The sequence below is a fragment of the Callorhinchus milii genome, unplaced genomic scaffold (genome assembly GCF_018977255.1).
Source record: "Callorhinchus milii isolate IMCB2004 unplaced genomic scaffold, IMCB_Cmil_1.0 Scaffold26, whole genome shotgun sequence".
Taxonomy (NCBI): Eukaryota; Metazoa; Chordata; class Chondrichthyes; order Chimaeriformes; family Callorhinchidae; genus Callorhinchus; species Callorhinchus milii.
The window spans coordinates 969,042-995,427 of NW_024704767.1; the positions used below are offsets into that span (position 1 = coordinate 969,042).

General features: G+C 41.3%; 1 protein-coding gene across 6 annotated transcripts in view; it reads right to left on the bottom strand.

The window, feature by feature from the left end:
- fam214a (family with sequence similarity 214 member A) overlaps window positions 1-26,386 on the bottom strand; it is a 36,970-nt gene that overhangs the window by 3,462 nt on the left and 7,122 nt on the right. Inside the window, exons 1-10 of one of the 6 annotated variants that reach the window (XM_007906186.2) lie at window positions 22,517-22,717; window positions 17,590-17,752; window positions 12,065-12,249; window positions 11,651-11,856; window positions 10,003-10,128; window positions 7,422-9,117; window positions 5,111-5,239; window positions 3,113-3,192; window positions 2,302-2,407; window positions 20-178 (exon numbers count right to left, since the gene is read on the bottom strand). In XM_007906186.2, the coding sequence (XP_007904377.1) occupies window positions 20-178; window positions 2,302-2,407; window positions 3,113-3,192; window positions 5,111-5,239; window positions 7,422-9,117; window positions 10,003-10,128; window positions 11,651-11,856; window positions 12,065-12,249; window positions 17,590-17,617 (2,715 nt within the window). In that variant the 5' untranslated portion in view covers window positions 17,618-17,752; window positions 22,517-22,717. Of the gene's footprint in view, window positions 1-19; window positions 179-1,482; window positions 1,652-2,301; window positions 2,408-3,112; window positions 3,193-5,110; window positions 5,240-7,421; window positions 9,118-10,002; window positions 10,129-11,650; window positions 11,857-12,064; window positions 12,250-17,589; window positions 17,753-20,293; window positions 20,408-21,251; window positions 21,312-22,516; window positions 22,718-26,386 lie in introns of those variants that run through there. The other 5 variants (XM_007906194.2, XM_007906211.2, XM_007906214.2 and 2 more) reach the window with 5 other exon arrangements.

Genomic DNA, 26,386 nt, shown 5'->3' on the forward strand with positions numbered 1-26,386 from the left:
AATGTGTAAAAACACATACCATGTAGGGTGATGGCGCATTATCATCAGATACACTGTAGAATGACACTTCGACTGGGAGAGTCAGGTGGCTGGGACAGAATGTGCCACTCGCTCCCACTTCAGCAGTGAAACCATCGATGCTTCCCAAAGGTTCCAAGCGGAAATTCAGGACGGATTCCTGAGAACATTTAAACACAGCAAGGTTAGTCACGCTCGGCTGGAATTGCGCACTCTTTCCGTCAGCCGTCAAAATACGGTCCCTTTACACACAACCATCCAGCAAATTGTCGGCCGAAAACGCGATGTATTTTTGCTGATCAATAGGACCGGGAAGAGACCATTCAGCCTGTTCCGTCGTTGTACTACATCATGACAGCTCTTTTAATATCGTTTCCCTCTCGTTTCGCCACATATCTTACTTCATTTAGACTGTATTCACAACTCCCCAGCAATTACGCATTGCTAGTTAGATCAGTACTGTATTTAACACAACTCAGTTAGAAAGATTCAGATCCACAATCTGGGGCTTTAATTTAAAAAGTATATTCCTTCAACTTGATATGCTGTGGACCGATTAATGGCTACGAAAAGTAGGCTGCAACACAAGAGAGTTCATAAATTATTAGCCTTAAAAAAAACTTCCATTTAAATGTATTCTCCCAAGACTGCCTGAAAAAAAACGTGTATGCGTTTATTAATTATATATTATTGGATTTGTAAACTCACTGAGGCCAGATAGTTCAAAATATTGCAAATCAAACAGCAACAAGTCGAAATATAGTTAGTTTTCCAACTGTAGATTTTATATACACACAGACATATGCACAATAGGTTGCAATATGCACAGTATATTAATCCCCCTAAAAAGCAGCTTCAGTTTTTCAGGCTTGCAAATTTAAATGGCCACTCCAGTAAAAAATCCATGACATATAGTCATTTTCTTTTTAAAAATCAATTTCACCACATTAGGCATACACTTGTACTTTACACATGAGAAAAGTAATTTGATTTTCTAATAAAAGTATTGGGTGGGGGTGGGGGGAAGAGAGAGAATGCTAGAAAATGTGTTACCAGTGCTCAAAAGCACAGTATCGATGCATAAAAATGTAAACCTATTTTGAACAGCTAAACATTCTGTATAATATCCATTCAATGTAACTTACTACATACAGCATTACAATGTTTGCTAATTCTAGTTTCCTAAATGGGAACATTTTAAAGCAAAAGCCTCAGAAGCTAAGTTGGACATTTGCTTTGCGATCCAAAGACTGAATGATCTCTCGAAGCTTTGAACTCTTTCCCTCAGTCCCTCCGCCTTGCCCCCCCTCCTTCCCCTCTTTTAGATCACGACTAAAGATCTTCCTCTTCGACCGGGTTTACGGTCACCTCCTCCCTACCCCCGGCTTGGCGTGGAGCTCTGCCACTGTGAAGCGCTCTACCCTGCGTGGTATAAATGCAAGTTGTTGTTGCAGATCTACTTGCAATTTTTCTTTTAAAACTTTTTTCCCCCTGAAAGATGGACTTTCTTCCCTTTGATACTTACATCCATATGGCAGAACAGGTTAACACTGAAAGGTGGAGCAGGCGAGCTATTTCCAGTTGCTTATGCACTTGCATGGCAGATCCTTTCAAAAACTGAGCTCTTGACAATCTGCTAATTGGAATAGCCTGTCTTATTTATCAGGAACCGAAAGAGGATAAAGCAAACCTAATCACTTACTGGAACACTGACCAATCAGGTTCTATAGAGGTTTGCTAAGATGTTTTCATTCCTTTAATTGTTGTCCTGGTATTTTGAGATCTACGGCAATGGGGTGTTATAAGCAATCATCTTACACAATTAGGCCCTAAATTATATTCTAATGGAGAATCCATCTTGCCTTGTGAAAGTAAAATGTCAATTGTTCAAGTGATGAAGGAAACGGGAGGGTGAGGTTAACACTTCTACATACAGCGAAGTGTGAGTTTAGTTCAATTTAAAGTAAAAATCTGGAACTTTAGTCACAATTCCAATCCACCACCATGGAAATCTTCCCCAAAGCCACAACCATTCTAGCGGAAGCACAACTTAGATCGAACAAGTATAAGATCTATCAGTAACAGCTGCTGTGTGTGTGTGTTTTTTTTACTAACTACAAAAAATAGGACATAAAATATCTGGCGAAACACGTTGAATGGTGTTGAAATAAACAATGACTCTGTAGCAAGGATAGTATTCAATGTTACTAAAATATACAAATGAAGTGGCCTTAAATTCTTTTTTTTAAAAAGACATGCCTGAAATGAATTACTGATTCGTACCTCAAAGTTTCCAAGAAGACTGAGACTAGTTGCTGGTGGGGCACTGATACTCAGGAGCTGTTTCCTTTGATCAGCATCATTCTCTGGTTTTAGATACGCTCTCGGACTATAGAGAGAAATAAAGAGATTGGCACAAGTGTCTTAGATTTTCCACACGAAAAACAACAGGCCGTTAAATGAGGGATAACATTTCCAAAGCAAATATTTATTAAAACAATTTGCAAAACTTAGCCGATGACACATAATGGTACGGTTCATCAATGAATAAGTATAATGAGTATAAACCGCAATGAGTATAATTTACAATATTCAAAATTGTACGTTGTTGCATTAATTCCAACATTATTAGGTTAAAAAAACATAGTGAATTGAAAACAAGCTAACTAAATAGCTGTAGCAATCAGACTTAAAAGAGTAAGACTGTAAATATATATACACAAATAAATAATCATTTTGAAATTAACAGTGTTCTTAAAACTTCCTTCCAAATTCTCTGAACAGGCAAATTAATTTGCTTTAACCAATTGCAGACTTAAGAAGGGATAGATACCTGGTGCTAACAAAGTCTTGCTTCAATCTAGGATCATGCACTTACGAGCTGAATTATAGAATTTGCAGTGGCATCAATATTGCGCCCGGTTCAGATTGTATAACTAGACTAAAGTGGTTGAATTGCTTTTCTGATGCCTCGTAATAATTCAATATCCTTTATTACTTAGTTTAAATGCTCCATCAAATAAGTTCCCCACTTGCATACTAAAAGTTATTTCACGTTTTTTAAAAAAAGTGACAGAAAATAAAATTGAAATACCTTCTAAAAGCTACTCCTTTTAGTCTTTGCAATGAAGCATCCAGGTCAAAATAACCAGATTGTTTTTTTCTAGGTGGAACCTGAGTGTAACAACAAAAACAACAAAAATGTTATTTACTTCATTTGCACCAAATTATTCACACTGATCAGAAGTAAATTCACTCTCTCATTGTAACAGCCAGAATTAAAGCACAGATCATACACACCTCAAATGACTGGTAGATATTTATATAATAAATGTATTTATTATATAATACATTTATTTATGCAATAAATATTTATGTAATACATAATTTATATAATAAATAATAAATTGGTCATTTCAATCCATGACTTTTTTTGTGGGACACTTCTGTGCTGTCGCATTTCGCCCACAAATATACAGTCAATTCATTTTACAGTCTATTCTGTGAAGCGCTTTGAGGTGTCGAGAAGACGTGAAAAGCGCTATATCAAATCCAAAGGATTATTATTATTATAGACAACACTGACTAGAAATCCGAATGTCTAAAAACAAAGTCTGCTCCCAAACCCACAGATATGATGATCAATCATACTTAATGATCTATGGATCTTGTTTTGGGAGCTACGAGGGTGGAAATATTGCTGTTCATCCATTTAAATCCACTGTTCTGAGCGGGGGAGATATTTTTTAAAATAATAATCCTTGGATTTGAGATAGCGCCTTATCACGTCTTCGAGACGTCTCAACGCCCTTCACAGAATATATTGGAGTGGATTGACTGTATATTTTGTGGGAGAAACGAGGTAGCCAATTGTGCACAGAAGTGTTCAGAAAAAAGTCGTGGATTGAGTGATCAAATTGGGGAGGGGGGCGGTCTAGTAGAAAAATAAATGTTCCTTTGCAGCTGAAATGATTGATGCAGTTGGTTTCTGCCACCAGAGGTCACACGTACATCGACACAACATGCTAATGGGCTCTGCTGTATCGAAAGGAATTAATCTACTGTAACGTCAGCTCCAGATGAAATCATTGCAGTCAGGAACCTGGAAACGGAGCCATCCTCAAGTCCTCATGAGCAGCAGTACTATAAACACTGGCAAGCATTGCATCTAGGCAAAAGGTTGTTTTTCTCTCTGACATTTAGAGTGAAGTCAGTCAACTTTAACGAGCAAAACAAAGGAAGCAGTAAGAGGATACGTTTTATAGGCCAACAAAGTGGACGCAAGTATGAGTAACATCCAGCTTTTGGTGCTTGGATGAACAACAATGCATGCCCCTATGACTCACAAATGAGCAACTTTATAACGGTCTGCAAAAATTATGATAAATATACTTCAAAAAGATTTTCCACAAGGGCATTAGTTATTTAATGTCAACATCCAGTTCCCCCAACTCCCTTTTAATAAACTCGAAATGCAGAAAATTCTAGCTCTGTGAAGAGAAATGCAATGTAATTTAGTAGGGAGAATATCTGAGAAATATCTGATCAGGTTACTATACAGCACTGGACTCAAAAGCCTTTACATCTTTCATTACAGTTTTCTACCTTAAGTGTAGAACTGTGTTATACACATTTCACAAGGCTCAAAAGATTCCAATCGATTGAAATTATGTGAATAAAAGACTTGTTCAACAAATATTTTGGTAATATTAAATATTTATTAAATATTAAATATTTTGTTTAACAACCGAGAAAATATTTGTAATAAATGGGAGATTATACATTTTATGTTGAGTTTTCAAGGCGCAAAACTGATATTCAAACCTGTACAAATTAGGAATTGAAGGGAGTTACATAGGAAATCTGGGACAAGGATAACCTCGTCCTTATGTGGTTGCTTTGAACCGTTGTAAAATAATCATTTCCATGTGATTAACTTTAATGACAGAAGATTTTAAAAGCAGGCTTCGAGGTAATTATGTTTAAGAACCCTGGACCTTCTTTACAATGCCTGAAATAAAAAAAATCCTCACAATACACACGTCTAAATGTAGAATGCCTGGTTAATCTTTAAATTCTTAATGCTACTTACAGGGCTTGAAAGTAAGGGTAATCCAGTGCATGGGTGAAAAACTTTGGTGGAAATCCCATCTAATGATCGTCGAATTTGCTTCTTCCAAACATTACCACAAGGCTTCAGAGGAGATTTTGATACAATTTTCTGGAAGAATAAAGATGTACTATTTCTCTCGAGCTTTCTTTAATTTAAGAAATCAATACAAAGTAAGAGGACAGCATTTTGTCTAATTAATCAGGACAAGATTATTTATATATACACGTATATATATATATATATGTATAGAAATGACTTGAAAAATGCATAATATGCAAAAAGCTGATCAAAGTACTCTGTCATAATCTTGAGGTTTTCATTAGTCGAGTACTTCTTTATTAGATTGTTCTGGAGCTAGAAAACAACAGGACCAAACTAAGCTGATTTGATTCAAAGCGGCGGACTCGGTAATTTGGTTACTGAGCCAAGCGGAATCGGATCGCACCAGTCGATGGAGGTGCTAATCAGCTTGGGGCTCATTGGCAGGACTTGGTGAAGCAGGACAGTCACTGCGGAGTAAGAAATCGGGTAGTGATTCAGACTCAAACTTTGAAGACAGTAGAAGTAAATCGTGAACGGATTTGTGGCAATCGTCAGAAGGAATACGGTCTCGACGACTGATAAACAGCGTCCCATTTCAGATAGGACCGAAAACGTTGCGAGATTTAGTCAGAAGATGAAATACAATGGACAGTCTGTGCTGGTTTCACCCAGAGCAACTGGATTCATATTTAACCACTGTATCAGAAACATACATTTTGTTTTCGTCTTTAAGCAACGCTGCCCAGATAGTGTGCCATTCAATACACATCTGAGGACCTTTCTCCCTTCAGAAATCAGAGTAAAATTATAGCCAGCCAAAGGCCACGCACAGACATGGCATTGTTTTTTTTTTTTGGGGAAAAAAAAAGCTCTGTTGATTCTCCAAAGCTTGTGACTGAATGCTGCGGGGAAGGGGGTAGGGAAGAGAGCAAACCCACAAAACTGAACAGCGCTACGTGGAATTAGTTTCGTCCTTGATGGGGTAGTAGAAGGTCATGTGGTACCGCATGAGAATAGCTAAAACCAACAAGTGTCTAGTTTTTTTTAAGTGAATATGCTGGATGTACACTACGCAGTGAATTTCACAGACAAATTCACACCATTTTACTGAGGCGTCATCTGTGTTTTTTAACGAAACCTCCCAATTAAGGCATCTTCAGCTGCTCCTTGCCGCAGTATAAATCATCTTCCAAATCTTTTTTTCTTGACTCGCCCTGTTCTACGTCACAGACATCAAACAACCCAGCCACCCAGCGTACGAATGATCTTATTCATCCCACCTTGCAAATGGTTAGATTTACATCTCTTTCAAAGCTTTGCCACCATTCTGACTCAGGCATCACGACTACTAGCCCAAGCAGGATAATGGGAGTCAAGTCATGCAGTTTGACAACAAAGTTGATTTGTTCTTGGATTTCACGCAAGAAACAAATTAGCCTGCAGGATAATATTGTTCAGCCGGCGTCTCGTTTCAGGAGATGTGCTGCAACAGGGTTTTGGGAATATTGGCCAAACCACATGGTGGACCTCAATTCTCAGAGGACGAGTGAGGCAGGCGAACACATGTGTATTTTCATGCAAGCAGAAAGTATTCTGTAAACTTTGTCGGTTAGGTCTTTCTTTCTACTTTATGGATTATGAGAAGTGGGAGCAACTGGGAATGAAATCCACAACAACATTTGAACACACACAGTGCTTGGTTAGAGGCCAAAAGCATAGGACTTATATCAAGACTCTTATCAGTCTCATTACACCTAGCAAAACTGCCACATGTAAATCAGTGGCAAACTGTCAGCTCATTGTCAGATGGAGTGACTGCCCCTAAGGTTAACAGCAACCATCTTGTCGAGTTCCACGGTATTTAATCTAGCCAGCTTTTCCTCAAACGCATGAGCCCTTTTTTTAGTGCTCCGGGACGCTATCCCGCGTGAAAGGGGTCAAATAAATGCAAGTTATTGTTGTTGTGATTGTTTGAAATATCATAAGAAAAGGTGATGGCCAGATCCAAATGCAACCTGGGGAGGTGGACATCTATGTGGCAACTCACAGCAGAGATGAGTGTACACTTTGGACTATTCAGTCAAACCTTTTCAAGCAACGTTTTCACCGACACTCAACAACCACCCCGTTAACCAGCCTGGAACAGTCTGGGTGATAATAATAATCTACATTATTTCTTGATACGATAGCAAATTAAATGCTTTAATTTTTGACTAATAAAATCACACTATCAAAAAAAAACCCTTACATTTTGAATCTGGGATTCTCCGCGCTTTTCCTTACAGTCTCCGTTGAGTTTTCTTGGCACAGTTGAACTGCACGTGCTTTGTGTCGAGCTACGAGTCTGGGTCTCCAGGTCGGCTCTATCTTGGTCGGTTTTGGATGTGACAGTTTCGTTAACGATCGGCCTCAACGTGCCGATGTACAGACTGCTGGAAACGTCCAATTTATTGCGTTCGCTTTTCGATCGAGAAAGGCTGAGCTCTGGGCAGCTCTGGGGATCCGAATGCTGGGTGTTCAAGCATTCTGTATACGCTGGTTTATTTTTTGCATTGTTGAAGTCATTGTCTGTCCAATTGACCGGGTTCGTGTTATTGAGGTGAAAAGAGTCTGATTGTCCCAAATCGCATGCACTTGCCTTATCAAGCTGCGAGACGTCGCGGTGGGTATGGAGCAAACGCACATGTTGGGAGTCTGAATCAGCAACTGCATTGCTAGACTTTCGGTCCCTACAGCTCTTGGTGCAAGTTCTGTCAATTAAATGTTCTAATATATCTGTACAGTTCACAGTGTCCTTACGAAGGGTAACAGTACACGATGACTTGACTTTATTTTGTTCGGCTGCTACAGCTTTCCCGGATTCTTTCGGGCATTTGCGGTTAACGAGGGAGGAGTAATGAGTTGGTGATAATTCCAATACATCAGGTTTACCTACAGTTCTTTCAGTGAGATGCTCGGTTTCGGCTGTGTCGTTGGTATCAGTAAAAGTGTCTGCTAGGAACAGCTTTCTTCGCGCTTGTGGCTTTCGGCAAGTGGTTTTTTCATTGCCAGCTTTTGCCTTTCTACTTACGGTGACTGGGGTATGGGTGGAAGAGGTCCTGCTCTTCTCCTCAAGTCTATTGTCCAGTAAATTGCTTTCAGTGCAGGTAGCAGAGCTGCAAAGGGCCTCATTTTTCAGGCTTTCTTCTTCGTATGACCCCGGAAATAGTTTTCGGCTCGTTGAACTTGGCTCTTGAACAGTACTAAAATTGCTTCCAGCAATGAGTGGAGGGTTTGGATCACAATAATTCAATTGTTGGGCAATTCGAGCAATCACTTCCTCCCTTTCCTGAAGCAAGCACCCGATCAAAGGATTAGTCTCGCCTGAAAGAACATGAGAGGATGAGCTGCTCGTTTCATTGGAATCAGTCGCTGAAAAGGACTTTAAGGTCTTAACTGCGTGTGTTTCATAAGGCTGCACTTTCATTGCATCAGCAGCATTTGCCCAATTACAGCATGGGGTCTTAGATTGTGAATTCCTGACTTCAGACACTTTATCAGCACTGTTTAATGGAAGGAATAATCTTGCAGCTTTGCTTGGTCCCGTGATCTCAGAAGGACATTTTCGTGCATTGACCGTACTCGATGGCAGCAGCGCTTGGTTTTGGACACCCGTAAATGTTTGCTTCGTGTACTTCTGTTGTGCTCCCGGTGTACTGCAGCGATCGCGTTCCTTAGCAATCGGGGGTTGAAATGTGTCCTTCTCTTGACTGGGGATATTTTTCCCATAGAAGCTAAGGGTAGTGTGAATGCTACAAGCCAACAGTGGGTAACTGGGCTGCCTTGGCAGAGAAAGCACAGTCACTCGCAGGGCCAGACTGTGGGTTATGTTGGGTACTGGGAAGACGTGTTCGACTGGAGCCTGGGTAAAATTTAGCAACATGTCTTCATCTGCTGCACTTATCCTAAAGACACAAAACATAGTACAAAAATTACATTTGTATAAGCAGCTTTCCTGTCGGGAGGACGTCCCGAGGCGCTGGATGATGCAGCGGCAGATTTTTTTAAATTTCAAAATAACACCTTTCTAATGGTTCAGTGAGTACATGAACTCCGCAAAGACAATCAACCACTGAGACAAGAAAGTTCTGGGGTTCTACGGTGGCCGATCGGAGCTCGGGTGAAGAGCATAAGGCATCTCAATCAGGCCTCGGTATTCCTGAGTTGGGAATGATCAGGTTCTCCCCAATTTTGATCTTTATACAGTGACCTCCGTACCCCTCTCATTGCCCCATGTGTACGAATGCCATGGAGGACAGTAGCAGTTTGATATTTGGCTATGATATTTCTCACAGCTAAACAGCACGTCCTCACATTCGACAGTCACTTGGCTTAGCTACTGGCAGGGTCCTGGTACCTATAAGCCAACATAGGACGTAATAATTGCTAGACGAAAGAAGACCAAGGTCTATCCACTTTGCCTGCCACCGTCCTGTCAGTCACATTTCCATGTCGCGTCCCACTCTATATACTGTATCCCAAGATATTATTTCCTGAAATAAATCTATCTAATTTACTTTTGAAAGAATCAACACTTTCTGCTTCCAGCGTCTCCACCTTCAGAAGATGAGGGGAAAAAGACGTTAGGATAATTTTCCTGGACCAAATTAAACATAAATTACAATGACAGTACAGTTTAAAAAAAAGTTTCCTTTTTGGATTGAGATTAAATGTGCTGACACCACAAAACCTTTTCTCCCAGGACAGTGAAATGATTCCAAGAAACAGAGAAATTAATGAATTAACTGATGGGACCTTTCCAAAACAACAACCACACATACATAACTCACCGGTACAGAATATTGCGTGGGACAGCACCTTGGGATGCGCTCAGCCAAGCGCTCAGTTGTGAAAAGAAGACGTATGAGCGGACAGCCTGCAGGAGGGATTTCTCTTCGATGAAACGATCTCCAGTTCTAAGGATTGCAAGAGGAGCAGCAGTGTTACAGCGAGGAGCATTTACAACCAGGCGACTTCAACAGGACCCAACACTGCAGACTGGATCACGTCGCCAACAGCGAACTTAACTGCCAATTTCAACAGGACCTGTTCGGATACTTGGAAATCAAGCACGTCCTAACAATTTTTTGAGTGAGTTCTAATGTGAGGCATCCACCCCACCCCCCACCACCACTTCACTTCCTCAGCCATCCAAGATACGTCTGACCTGCACGACTCATTCACCTCCATGTGAACAGGCACCTTAGAAAGCCCGTAAGGGACCTGGGAGCAAGACAATATGCTGTCAAGATAAGTCAGGACAAAGAGGGAAGAATTCACACGTATTCTCCCAATCACCAGACAAAAGAAAAAACGTACAGGGGCCAAATCAAACTCATCCCCTGTAGACCCAGCTCCCTAACCAACGTCTTCGGTTGTCAAATCTCCTCGATAGACGAGTGCTGGGGAGGGAGAGTGTGGCCACACGGGAACACTTCCATGCACTTTCTGGCCTTGTCCCCTAATCCAACCATCCTGAACTGTGGCCCAATGATGTCACAAAAACCATGACTGGCCTTGTGATCCCCTCTGACTCACTCCCTAGGTTGCTGGCCTTATATCTTCCCCCCCCACCCCACCCCCCACCAAGAGATCTGCGTCTCACTGTAGCACAGACTAGTACAACACAACTCTCGAAACTGGAATTACTCAAACTGTGGGTTCCATAGCACCCCCTCCTTCCATCTAAAAGACGTAAGCTAATTGGATGAAGTGACATTCAGTTACCCCATAAGGTTGTAGGAAACACAACTACATTGATAGCACCCAATAGACTCGTTGTAAGTTGCTGTGAAGACCGCACAAGCAAAATGTATGACTTCATCAGTCATAAAAATCTCTGGAAAAATAAACACACACACTCGTTCAAGCACTAATATACCCAAGATTTTAAAGCGAAAGAACATTTTAATCATACAAGTAAAGTGTACTATGCTCATTTGATTCCAGCACATTCAAAAGTGCAGTAGATTTCTCCAGAGAAAGAGGAGTTGAGTCTAACAAAGAAAAAAAAAAGCAACAGACAGAAAACAAGTAAGGTTCATAACAGCAACTTTAGTTGTTTCTGTTGAACTCTGAAGAGACTGTTTTCAAAGCGGGCAATTAATCCCATCGATAGCTCCCCACTAGCAATTTACTTTGCATCTGCAGAATTCTAAATCTTTTATTAACTGTAGAGCAAGAGGATTAAGGATAATAGTTATAAAATTCTGCACCGAAAAACAAACAAGCAAAATACTCAGGAATCGATTTCCCAGATGCTTTGAATCAATTTTCATTTCTAAGCCAAACAATGTTTTTTTTTTTGTTCGTTATTTGGACTGGATAACCTCAATTCTTTTTGAAAGAGAAAATAAAATAAAATGTATTGATTTCTCCCGACGCTTTTAAAGTTGATCAATATCTTCTTAGCATTTTACCTGATGGCAAAGAACTTACTGTTTGGACATTGACTGCAAGGACCACCTTTCCAGTAGCAAAGCATCCTGTTTGATCGCGGGGTCGTTTATATCACTCCCCTCCGTGGATGGACCATCGGAGTCGCTATAGCAACAGTCAGGAAGCAGCATCACTTCAACCATGATGGGAATATTATTTCTCCACAGAAGCAAAATCTCTGATCTGGTTCTTCTGGCTTCACAACACTATTGAAATATATCCAAAGAGAAATTAATTTAAAACTTCCTCCCACTCAAATCCAACATTGTACACTGTACTTCAGGCAAATGAGCATTTAAATGATCATTTAAAAAAGAAAATCCATTGTTTTATAAAAAAAATTGGAATCAGTTACAGCTACAGTGTGCAAAAAGTTTTTTTTTTTTTAAAAAACAACATCATACTGATTGATACCTGGGGCAGTTTTTCAATGCATTCGTGTTTCGTAGTTAAGGATTGTCCGAGCTGTGCTGGAGGGCAGTGAAACCCTTCGGTACGACCTTTCACCGAGCATTCTGGTGTGCGACCTTCCGTGATCAACAAGGACAGAGAAAGCAAAAACTCCTCTGCCTCATATTCAAAGTATTCCTCTATTGTATCTGCAAGAAAAAAAAGTAGTCGATTTAACTATAAAAGTTCAGTACCACATACTAAATCCTACGTATTCTCATTAGAATCATATATTGAACAGTGAAAATAGGAAATAATACGAGTGACTTCACTTAATTCGAGTCCGTTACAAACGTTAAGCAGAGGGCAAAACGGAAATAGATGTGGTGTAGATGGTCCACATCCATCCCAGCTGTTTCTGACAATTAGATTAGGCACCAAGTTCTTCCAGAAGTGGTCTTAAAAATCAAATACAAGCTTGTCTATTGAACATCTTCAGCATATTCTATTTCAGGTAGCACTCACAAGCTTAATTACCCTTTGGGAGAGACGGAGGTATTCATTTACTAATTGTAAAAGCCCTTGTTCCTGCTTTGAATGTCACACTCTGCCTACAACCCATCACACACAGGCATGGATTCATGACGAATATACAGTAGGTCCTTTGTTACCAGCTGATAGCAAGCCCAGCCAATAATTAGCAGCAGGAATTAAAATTCAGCAGCTCATGGGGACTATAACTGCAGCTGTCAGAGGGCACGATGCAGAGCGTTTTTGTTTTATTTTTGTACTGTAGTTTCTTGTATGCGGTCCAGCAGCAGTACAGCAGGCTGTGCATTATTACTGCAACCGCAATAAGGTCGCATTGTCACGCAGAGAATCATTGCAGCACACTGTTTTGCAGTCATTAAAAGTTAACCCCCCCAAAAAAAAATGTTGGCAACAGTTTTGTTTGAGGCAAGCCACTTTTGTGAGACATAACTCTTCGCGTACAGGCTTAAAAAAAATATTTGAAAACACGAAACGAGCAAATGCCAACTGGTAATCTTTCAGATATGTGTATGTATATCTGTTTGTGCCCTCAGGTGGCAGAGTAACTCCCTGTTATTAGAATGCATGGTCGATACATAAGCAAAACTTACGTCAGACAAGGCAGCTGTTTGTTTTGCACTATCAAGAGAAATAGCTTCCGTGGCATTTCAAGAAGCCACAATTCCAATTAAACGGCTGTCCCGTCACAGAGATTCTAGGATTTTACCTAACTTGTACGCTTCGTAGTTTTCATTGTAAGGGCTGCAAGGTGAATAAGATTTCCTATGGTTAAAGTTTTAATAGTAAATTCAGCACAAAGTACCAAATATATGGAGAGAAATATTATACGCTTTATTTTTAAAAAAAAGTTAATTGAACTTCACAGCAATTTCTCATTATGCCAAGGTTAATAATAATAATCCTTGCATTTGGAGTATAAACGCCGGCAGTTGGGACAAATGGCCCGTTTCTGTCCTGTATATTCTATGTAATTTGATATAGCGCCTTATCATGTCATCGAGACGTCTCAAAACGCTTCACAGAATATACTGCAAAGTGAATGGACTGTGCGTTTTGTGGGCAAAGCACCTAACATAGCTTTAAATGATCACAGCTAGTACAATGTACTTTTATTCATACAATCTTCGATAATAATTAGGATCTATGCCTAATTAAGATGAAAGTTTAATCTCCATGTCATGAAGCAGCACTCAAATTTAAAAGTGGGCTTCAAACTCCAGGTTATTTTTATATCGGTTTTGGCTAATTTTGTACACTGTAAGAAAAGCAGGGTAAACGAATGCTTCCCTCACCTAAATATACATATGGATGCCGGCTTTCATTCATTTTCTATTTATATAGCGCATTTATTTCTATAGCACATTTTTGTATTTATTTATGAGTCATACCACCCTGCCCCGGCACTCTTCCAGTCGCCCCTTCCCCGCTGTCTTTTATGAGGTTGTACGCGGGTTGAGGCAGCGCGGAAAACAACGGGAAGAGAGGCAGAGCGGGAGGTTTGAGGCAGTTCAGACATATTGGGCAATATTACACACCTACCTACTTCTTCGACTGTGCCTACCGTCACTGTCAAGCGCTCTGGGACGCTACCCTGCATGAAGGGCACCATATAAATGCAAGTTGTAGTAGTTGTTCCATTATGCGGGTGTGTAATTCCCTGGGGTATATCAATTGAAACCATCGTACAAACCACTGTACAAACCAGGAACCATTATTCCCCTTTTAAACAAGTGTTCAATTGCCAGGGTGTCAACAATGCAAAGTATTTTCTTTTTGTAGCAAGAATTGAAACGGTCACAAACTACAACTTCCCATCCCAGGAAATGACTGCTCGCTTTCATCATTATTTCCTAGTAACTCAGTTAAGTTTACACGACTCTTTAAAATTCATTTGAGCAATAACGACACCATTAGTGGTCCAGAAAAAACGGTTACAAGAACAACCCTCTTTCTGCTACTCCCAAAAGAAACCATCCAAGCACTCGGCCACAGAGAAGGAACAGGTTTATGACAATTTGCAGTCATCTTGATCCCTTGTGTAATGCAAACCAAATAACTAGTCTTACAATTGTAACCGAACAGCAGGATATAAAGAAATTATTGGCCAATTGGGTGTTTTAAACCAGACGTTCAAAGTAGTGCTAACCGTTTCCATTTTTGTATTATCATTTGCAATACATCAACAAAAAGTACTGAGGAAACTTAAAATATTAAGAAAATACCATTTTGTAATTTCCCGCAAGTTATCTTAAAAGCACACTGGAACACTGCAACCGCTCACACCGTGCAAATACTGTACAGTGGATCACCACACAATCTCAGTTGGTAGCTTTTGCCATTGAACGTGTCAGGTCCCATTCGGATAACCCAGCATTCAGTTAGATACTCACTGCCATTCTAACTCGACTTCCCTCAAGGGATTTGCTTCACTAGTTGCCAGACGAAACTGTGTTTCTATAACACGATGTTCCCAAGATGTGCAGGGAAAGAGAAAAATAATTGCAGTACTAGTCCTGACCTGACCTACAACAGGCTTTGTTACCCAATCATGACTTGACATCAATATACAGCCCATCAAACTCCCTGGTTGGTGGAGGAAAACGTATCTTCCAACATTCGCCCACAAGTATACAGTCACTTCACTTTACAGTGTATGCTGTGAAGCGCTTTGAGACGTCCAGAAGACGTGAAAAGCGCCGCGTCAAACGCAAGGATTATTATATTCACATTATTATCTTATTGTTGGCAAGCACCGCGCTCGGCTAGAAATGAAGCGAAAATAACTTAAAATAAAAGAGCAAGGAAAAGTCCCGCGGCTGAGCCGGGTTAACCGTTTGCATCCACGGCTGGCACAACAGGGCACGAGAAAGGACCGAAAGAGATAAAGTTAACCCGAGTCACTGCTGCTGTACGGATATCCTTTCTTGGGTGGTTTGAAGCCGTTGGGCGAGCACAGGGCGAGTCCTCGCTGTGATGATTAGTTGGTCGGTCTGTACAGCGAGTGACAAGCAGCCACAGGTGAGATCTCAGACTGCCTGGTGACAACGGAATCCTACCCAAGGACAAGTCACAGCCCCAACACTCGCTGCTGAAAAGGCATCCACATTTTTAAAGTTGTTAAGTCTTTCATCATGCACAGGGCTGTCATCCAACTACATTGTTGACCCATTTTAAAGAGCAATACCAAATCCTGTCCTGGGCGTTTCAAAGGATCATTTATTTATGATTTATAAAAGGAGGAAGGGGAGGGAAGGGGTTCGCTGCTGCACGACTTACAATAAGACTTGATAATAATTGTACTATATTGAGCCGTGGTGTTCAAGACGGTATTTGTGTGTTTGTGGTCACGTGATGGGCTTACAGTGGAATCTACTTCACCATTTAGGTCTGTTTAATTCTCCGATAGATGATTAGATTAGAAAGCTGTAATTTTCTACTCGACTGAACAAAATAGGGTTAGGATGACAAAACAAGAAGCCATAGAAACAGCATGGCTGCATATGGAAAGACTGAAGACAGGTGTTAAAATTCCTGCGCAGACAGCTCAGCGTTTAAAGCAGGCGTGTCAAGGTTAAGTCTAAAGTGCGAACATACTCTAAATAGTTTCCACTTTTATGTCGGTATATGGGCACAATTCTGGTGCCTTAGGAGAAAACAAACACTGCTCTGTAGTGAGGCTCTCAACAACACTGCAGAATTCCGATAAAAGGCAGATTTGATTTCACAGCTAGCCAGTTTTTAAGAATAAAAAATAAAGGGGAATTTGGGCAAAGGAAGATACCGACCTGGACAGCTGACTGCCTGAATAGAAACACTTTCATGCACTGCATGTCCCAGTAGCAATTAATTCAGCGAGTCAGGAAACCTTAACCTTCCCCAAGCCGGCTAGCCGAAATGTTCAACATTTAATTATCTTGAAACATCAGACGAGTTTGGACTTTCAAATTTGCTCAACCGACCGAAAACTACTTAACCTGTGGTCCCAAAGCAAACAACAACATGGGAGTACCTACAGTACTGATTTGGAGGAGTGAAAAAAAAACCCGAAGGTAAGCACGGTGCGTTCTTAACCGGAACGGGACGGGGAAACTCGCATGTAGGGAACGCAGATGGCCAGCCAAGTCATAAAAACTACACAAGAGAATCACTGCCGTGCTGGAAGAACTTGGACAAGAGGTAAGGGATTGCTGTCGGAGCTTGGAAATGTACACCCAAAAAATGACTTAACACGTTAGAAGTCATAGTGTCAATCAGAAGGCAAACCTACAGCACAACACGGCACGAGCTACATTCCGTTCCCACGTGGATGCCCTTGTGCTGGACTCTCCTTCCAACAACACGTAGGATAAGGTCTCGGAGAGCTTCGCAGTCAAGCCGAACCCGGGTCGGACGGCGAACAAGTGTCAGATTCCGCGAGACAAAATATTTTGCATGCCAATCCACGGTCGTGACTAAAAATACAGCATATGAGGAGGTGCTGTGGCCAACGAGAGAGGAATAGAAAGAAAAAAAAACCAGATTGGCGCAGATGAGAAAGAACGAATAAAACCACCAGCGACTGATTCTATAAAGAGTTCAGAGCGAAAATCTTTATTACCCAATAAAAGATTGGATATTAAATCTTCATAAATCTTTAATAAAAGATCTTAATAAATCTTTAATAACAAAAATCTTTAATAAAAGATTAAGGAAGCAACTGGGAGGCAAAGCAGAAATTAGTTTCTTGAATAAACAAAATGCACAGATGTACACAACTGGTGTCCAGATATCAGAGCTCTGGACGAAGGAACATCAAAAGACTCCGCAACACATTCATCCAAAGCTCAAATGACATCTAGTGGTGGACAAATGAAAACTCAGGTCCCCTCAAAAGTCAGTGCAGTAGTTATTTAGCTCTTGATTTGGGATTCAGTAAAAATGTTAGACTAATATTACATTCAGCGACTTAGATCAGAAATTCTGGGCTTCTGAAGGTTTAATAGAGAGTGTATTCCTACCTGCTTTGTCTCCCACAGCTGAGATCATTGCACACTTCCCAAGCTACAATTTCCAATATCTGTGCAATCGCAGCTGGCCGCTTTTCACCAGAAGCCGTCAACATCGGGGAAATCCCAGGTGTGAGATTTCCAGTCGCGAGTCAGCCATACCTCAGGCCTCGCCCTACACCAAAAAAAGAGTTAAAAAAAAAAGTGATGAGCCTGCCTCTGCCATATGGGTTTGCAGGAGATGGCTTGTCCACGCATCAATCCAATTTGGTTTCGTAACTGAGAAGTTTAGAACATTGGCAAGGTTATGAAATCTCCTGTCTGAATCCCCGCCAAAAAAGGTAAACTGTGCAAAACATAAAATAAATCAACTCTAGTGGATCACTGTACCATGACTCGCATTTCAACGACTGAAAAAAGTGTTTGGCAACAAAGAGGAAACGAGCTTCTTGTAGGCCAATTTAACAAGAGAGCAGATGTGGGAATTTTTTTCGAGATCAGAGAGAGAGAGAGAGTTGGAGACCGTGTATGGTGACACAAAACGAATTGAACCATCAAAGCAGGTGGTAATAAGATAATAATCCTTGCAGTTGATATAGTGCCTTATTACATCGCCGAGACATCTCAAAGTGCTTCACAGAATACACTGTAAAGTGAATTGATTATATATTTTGTGGTGGTAACGCAGCAGCCAATTGCACACAGAGGTGTCCCAAAAACAGTCGTGGAGTGAGTAACCAGATTATTATTATTTAAAGGGATTATTACCCCTGGAAAAGTGATCCACCAATCCAGGTTCCTACTTACTACTAGGGAAACAGCGGCATGTGGAGTAAGGGAACTTGTCTAAGGTTTCACCTTGTCCGGGAATCGAACCCGTGTACTCTCGCTTGCGAATCAAGTGCTCTGACCAATACAGAGAAATGAAGTTTAAAAAGGTACAAAACAGCCAGGAAATATTTGTAGAGTCATACACAGTAATCTAATCTCACTAAAAACACGGAAATATTTCGAATAAAGCTTTAACGAACTCCACAAGTATAAGTCAGTTAATTATGAGTAACAATATTGAATACAAATGGTTGAAAGAACAACAAAATAATTACTTACACTGTAATCAGTCTTGGACATTAACCAAACCAACTAGTCTGCTACCATTAAAGGGCCACACATGGCCCGGGATTTGAGAACAATGTACAGATTGCCAGAAGTATGTCTATACCATATGAAGTCTGCACATTATGTGGATTTGACTGGGCAACAACATCTGGTAATGGGCTGATATTTTTGGAATTCTTCCCCTTCCCCTGAACTATCCACTCCCAAAAGGAAAACAAACGAAAAGTAAGTTCCTGGCAGTTTCAAGCCCTTACGGAAATTTTCACCGACATTTTTTTTTGTTTAAAAAATTGCACGATACGTGGACGTGTGCGAAAAGCAAACACGCAGAGGCAACGTCACTCAACGTGATAAGGTGCGCAGTCGAGATTGTTGCACTCTTCAAATTAGGTGGGGTGGAGGAAGAGTTCTGACATAGGAACAGGAGTAGGCCATTAAGTCCCCCGAGCCTTTTCCGCCATTCTATTAGATCATGGCTGACTTGTACCTCAATTTGGTGGAGTGGGGGGGAAGGGGGGGGCGGGGAGATGAAGAGATTAATTTAACACCTAGTTGGCTTTCAGGTCACTTCATCTAAAAGAGCACAGTGCACCACTACTAAGGAATTAGGAGGAACAGGGAAGTAGTTCTCCTGAAACGCCCCAGAACCCCCAAAAAGGGCATCGTCAGTGCTGTTACTAGTGTGTTCCAGTTCTCATTGGTTTTAAGTGGTTTAGGCTTTCCATCTGCTGACTCGGGTAGACGTTTTGTACAGAATGGGGGTTACGGTCAGCACATCCCCACTTGTGATAGTACACAAGGTGGAGTGCTATACAAAACGTCCAGTCCTAGACAAACTCCAACCGTTGCTTAACATGGCAACAAGCAGCAACTGGCAAAACAGCACTGGGTACATTCACCTCTTTTTGTATTCAAAGGAATCATAAGCGATTCAGTAGAATTTGCTTCCAACTTTTGCTAAAGCAATGCATGGGGTGTTCAGATAGGTTTATATTACTTAAGATATTTCCAGTTTTTTTAAAATAATCATTCAATTTCACCCAGTGTCCTGGCCAATAATCTCCCCCCCCATCCCCCCACCCCCAACACAATTTGTCACTCACTTCGTGGCTGTTTGCGGGACACTGCTGTGCACAAAATGACTGCCGCTTTTGCCTGCAAGTACATATTCACTACACTTTACAGTAAAAAAAATCTTGTGAAAAGGCTTTGAGACGTTTCGATGGCTTGGGTAAGGAGCTAAATCACATGCAAGGATTATCGTATTCAACTGACTGAGTAGTAAACCTCTTTTTAAAATGCTAAATACTGTAGCGATGTAAGCAACGTGTACACGCAATACACAAAGGATTAACATATTGAGACAAACATCAGTAATACAACAACAACTTGTACTTATATCGCGCCTTCCACCCAGGGTAGCGTCCCAGAGCGCTTAGAACCCAGCAATGGGTTCAAGAGACATTTGGATAACTCTTTGGAGAACGAAGAGATTGTGGAATCCCCAAAAGGCGGTTTGAGGTGAGGTGATGCACTCAAAAAGGGAGTATTAGGTCTAAAGATGTTTTCATGTTCCTAAAATGTTCCATGTTCTTACCATAAGTCATTTAAGTCTCCACCCCTACAGAAGGCATACATTTTTCTTTGGTTCAGGCAGAGCCAACAATTGAGGCCCCACAATCAATGAAAGACCTCTTTAAAAGTGGTTAGCAAGTATTTCCACTGAGTGACTAGTGATCTGTATCTTTTTTTAAGCCCTTTATCATTCACAAGCTCGATAGAGGGAGCGAGGGGCATGCTTATACATGAGAACTCGCAAGAGACACAACAGGATATGAGTCGGTTGTACAAACAGATGTGCACAAATTTGAGGCAGGGATCCCTAAACAGTGAGACAGATACCTAGAAAGGCCACAGAGGTGAGAGATATAGCCCACACATAAGAGGACTCTTATACCTAAATACACACCCAGGCGAAAGGGTCTGGAACACATCCATGTCAGAGGCACACATGAATGGTGCAATGTCTGAATTGAATAAAATGGTTGTAAGAAGATGCAGTACACACACACACACACACATATATATATATATATATAGTAGGAGAGAGGAAGAGAGAGCGAGAGAGATGAGTACATACACTATACCCATTAGGGGTGTGTGTGTGTGCACACACACTCAAGCAAACCTCTGTGCATGCAAACACCAGCGAAAGGAAAGGAAAAAAAATACAAGAAACATTTGCAAAGAGAATTACACACACAAAAGAGATGATCAAGAGCGACAAGACACAAGGAGCTGCAGCAACATATGCACACACACACACATACATACACACACACACACACACACATCCAGGAAGCCCAGCAAAGCACATACACAAACACACACAGGATGTGACAGTGAGCAAACCAGAGTCAGACAAACACTTAACCACAGTAATTGAAAGGGTCACACAAGGCACACACTGAATTACTGAGGGGAGAAGAAGGAAAAGAGAGAGAGAGAGAGAGAGACACACACACACACACACAGGTACATTACTAATGACTTACCACAGAGTGTACCTGCAGAGAGATAACAAAAACAGCAGCTCCTAGATAGGAAGAAAGGCAGTAGACAACTGGGCAGGTGAGTGAGGACAAAGAATCATGAAATCAGGATTGGCTGTTGGCCCCCAATGTTGTCAACAGAAACTGTACCAAAAAAAAAACTTCTATTCCAGAAACAGAAACACTTAAAAAGTGTTGCACTGCAGCATTTTCCCCAGATTTAGTTGGGACATTGCAAAACCTGCTGTTGGCTGCATGAGGAATGCCCCCCCAACAAAATTCCAGAAACATAGGTTAGGAATTAAAAATCCTACACTGCAGTGTAAGCAATAAACGTCCCCAGTCAAATGCAGTAATGAAAAGCAGGTGCTCTGGTGAGTTCAGTTGTCTGCCCACAGACTTCTTGTGTCAGCAATGAGAAGATGTGCTAAAGTACAGGGGTCGTAGTAAAGTGCAGCACAGCATCATTGCTGTTGGATGGGGGGAAAAAAAACAGTCACAGCACAAAAGACATGGAACTGTGGAAAGGTTTTTTTTTGGTGGTGGTGGTGGTGATGGTTGGGGGGAGGAGAGAAAGGTGCCTTTCCAAGGGGGATCTGGTCTGTTATTTGCATAAGCTGTAAAAGCTCTTTCCAACCCCTCTGAAGCAGACAAATACACTCACCACAAAGGACTGATAATGCTCTGCTGAGGTCTCAAAAGGGGAGGGTGGTCCTTTTGTAGGCAACAACACTCCACTTCGCCCACTAAAATCCAAGGAAACTGACCCACAGTGAGTGAGTAACACGCAAATCAAACTCAAAATGAAAAAAACAAAGTTGATTGAACCCTCTCTCTCCCTCACTCCCCTCCCTTTCTCCTCCTCCTCCCTCTCCCTCCTCCTCCTCCTCCATCATCTCTTGTGCAACTAATCACAATGTGATTAGGTAGTAAATCTCTGGTCACCTCCCCAGTCGACTGAATGAAACCACAAAGTTACAAGAGAAGGAAAAGTTATGGGAAGAAACTTCCCAACACCCCCCCCCCCCCCCCACCCCACCAACCCACCTTTTTCTCCCTGGTTTAAAGCTCTCTCGTTACAGGGCAACAGCTAAGAGAGGGTTAGGGTTAGGGGGTAGGGTAGGGTAGGGGTGGGGGGTAGGTAACAAATGTAGGGGAAACAATCCCATAGTGAAACACACTCACTCTAATACACACTCACTTTGATACACACTCACTCATTCACTCACTCACTCACACACACACACACACACTCAGCAACTACACACCTTCTCTGATGCTGTTGCCATTACCTTCCTGGTTTGTGTGTTAAATTTTTTTTTGGGTGGTGGTGATGGTGGTGGTGGTGTTGATGCTGTTGGTGCTGCTGCTGCTGCTGTGTGTGTGTGTGTGTGTGTGAACAAAGAATGTTTTTGGAAAGTCGAAACAAAAAAAAAGAGAGAAAGAGAGGAAGAGGAGGGAGAGAGGGGGGAAAGGGGAGAGAGAGAGAGAGAGAGAGAGAAAGAGGAGAGAGAGAGAGAGAGAGAGGAGGAGGAGGAGGAAGTTGTCCTCCAGCTAAAGCTGAGCTTGACTGTCAGTATCTGAGAGCAGCAGATGTCTGCAATGGTCAAAACAACATGTTCTGCTGTGGTGCACATTAGCTCCAGCCTATCGCTCTGCCAGCCACTGCTTTTACAATGAGGCAGACTCGAAGCAAAGCATAGCAACAGTCCTGGAAGTAGATTGGTTGGGGAGGAGTGGCCAAAAAAAAAAGGAAAGAGAGAGAGAGAAGAGAGAGAGAGAAAGAGAGAGAGAAAAAAAAGATACAAGTCTTGTCAAACTGCAACTGTGTTTCCGGGTCTGTGAGGTTCTCTGCTCTGTGATTCTCAAAAGCAAATTGATTATATATATATATATGATATATATATATATATATGATATATATATATATATGTGTGTGTGTGTGTGTGTAATAGTTCACCAAGCTTATCACAGTGACCCCCCCCACCCCATCCACCCACCTCCCACTAAGGCGTTTGCGGCACAGCGCAGTCCACTTGACACCCCTCCCCGACATAAAACCTCCCATCATCTTCGTCGATGATATTAATCGCCTTCCTTCAACTCTTAATAATAACTTAACAGACAACCCCGTAAGCGTCAGGGCTTCCGGAAGGGCGCTTCACGGAACGTTTTGGGCTCTGCGGCCAATTCCGACTTGTGTAGATCCGCCCGCGAAGGGCGGCAGCCGAGTGCGGACGGCAACGGCCCACAAGCAGCCGTGGATTGAGTGACCCGAATTGTTGTTATTTCTATGCGACCGAAGGTGTGCATTGACGCAGTTATTCGGTAAAAATGTGATCCATTTCCCAAGATTTTATCAGGCATTGAGTTTTTTTTTGTGGGGGGGGGGGGGGGGGGAGCGGGGCGGAATAAAGTACGAAAACAAAGTCATTGATTCTCGTTCCTCTGCCTCCTTCCCACCTCCTGTATTACCTGTTCGAATGGGAAGTACTGTACTACACTACGTCACCTTCCAAGCTGAAGAAGATTTGAGAGTGAAAGGGTTTCAAACGAAGAACGGACGATGAACTGCATTATTACTCTGAAAGGTGAAGAAAAGCATATTTTGGGTTGACTAAAATAGTAATGATAATAGTCATCCTTGCATTTGCAGTGGTCTGAGACCCTACCCTACTGGAGGGGCGCTATATAAATGCAAGCTGTCGTTGTTCCTGTATCTGATATACAAATGATAGACACTGGGCAGCCAAATGCCTTTTCGCTCACCACGAAAACACAACAAAAGCAAATAATCCAGTTAAATTTTTATGATGTCGTCTGAAGCCCCTTGATGAGATTACTGCCTCGTAATCCCTCCAGGGTATCCATTATTTTGTTTACAATGAAAGAAACCCACTGTGGTGTCACTGCAAGTAAATGTTTGGATAACAGGGGGAAAAGGAATGCAAATGAACAGGTCAGTAAAATCACGAAGAGATAAAAGCACATGAAAATGCTTAATGGGAGTTAAATATTTTTCTCCACTGATCCAGACGGAAGAGTCTACATTTAGAAGTGCATTACTCCCACCAAAATAAATCTAAAGATCACAGATGGAAAAACTTATCAAGGCAGATGATTATAACAAAGGTTCCCAATAAAAAAATTTAAAAAAGAGAACACTGAAGCAAGAGACAAGATCTCTTTTCTGTCTTTGAAGCTAACAAAACAATCACTGCGCTAATACAGTCTTCTGAGATCACAGGGGAAGACAGCATAATCACGGTAGTGACATACAACTGGATGAATCCAGTTTAATTTAATCAGCCATTTAATTTTCAGATCAAGGATGCTGCAGTCCCCAGTTCTGGCAAAGCCACTGAAGCACCAATTCATCAGATGTACTTTCGCCATCAGCCTCGGAGCTGACGGCAAATCCAATCGAATAATGAAATACACAAAACACTGTACTGCACCACCAAACTGTTGCTTCCCTCCTAATGACGAAACATTCTAAATATTTCCGAATAAGGTGAAACCTGTGTTTCCTATCCAACGTTTTAAAAACATGAAATTGTTTCGCCCACAAAACCCAGTCAATTTACTTTACAGTATATTCGGTGAAGCGCCTTGAGACGTCTCGACGATGCAATAAGGGGCTATGTCAAATATAAAGTTTATTATTAATTGGATGTGACATTTTACATACCTTTATTACCTACATTTTAGACAAGGTATATCAACACATTTTACATTTTTACACCATCGTTTCCGAGCCTTTACGATGGCAACATACTTCCCCTGAATGTTCTCAACTAAGTTGACAGATTCTCAGAAGTCGAACTGCATCATTTCCCTTTAACAGGGATCTCTGATGCAACCACGCCTAGGTTTTATTTATATTTAAAAAAACTTCATACACGACCCCAAAAAAAAAAATCGACTTCGAAACTACCAGCATTAGCCGAGTACAAATATTTTTACTGTTAATATCCCGGGATGAAATGGTGCAGAATAGGGCTCTTTCATACTTGAATGCTTACATAAGACTCGATTTTCCCAGTTCTCGTAACCGTCCGTACATAGTATTTATAGGGCCTAATAGTATTTTAAAAACATTTATTTTTAGCCCCCTCCCTTGCCACCTTCAAGGTCCATCTCAAGACCCTCCTCTTCAATCGTGCTTTCGATCTCTCTGCTTCCCCCCCCCCCCCTCCCCCTCCCGACCCCGACCCCCAGCTCGGGTCTGTAATTCTGCCTCTCCAAAGGGAAAGGCACTTTACAAATGTAATTTTGTTGTCGTTAAAAAAGTCAGACAAGGCGAATGTAAAATGATAGGGTTTGGCCAGATATATTCATTCTACGAAAGGGTTTCAGAGGTTTCTGGAATCAGTTACGCCCTGGGATGTCTTTCCGATTTGAAGGGCGCTTACAAGGTGTAGTTTCTTTACAATTTGAAGGGGAACAAGATTATTTTCAGGTCCATCAAGTGAAAGGCACCTAATGCAAGAAGAGTATGAAGAGTTTCAGTCTCCACACTCTTCTGAGCTAAGAAGTGGGACAGACTGACACATCTCATGGTTCTTTGTTTTATCAAGTCTTCAAACTAAACTTGGAATTATTTATTATTTAAGTCAGTTTTTGCCTTTTCGTTGACTCATCGTTGTCCAATTAAACCAACAAAATAAAGTACAATGCTAATACATGTAAACTTTTATTACTTTGGCACTGTCCTTCAAGTACATTGACATAAATTTGTGTTTAACTCTGATGAAACAGAATCGTAAACCCGCATAACGATTCCCATCATTATGATAAATGTCTCTTCAGGCTTGCAACCTTTTCAACACATTCTATATTCATTCTTACACGAGACTTGCAGAGATTACCCTAAGTTTTATTTGTTTGTGTGCTCGTCTGATGCGAAAACACACTCTGCAATTCAAACTTATGTTGGGCTTCATCTTAATGTGACATGTTATTGCAAACAACACTTATATTTGTCAAATTCTATTCACGTTAATGATCGAGCATTATTTAATTTGACTCATCTGCTATTAGCTCTGCACCTTGCTGGTGCCACCACATCATTTCTACACGGTATCAATATCAAACGTCTGCAAGTCTCGTCAGCGTGAACAGTCCTGATATTTTGG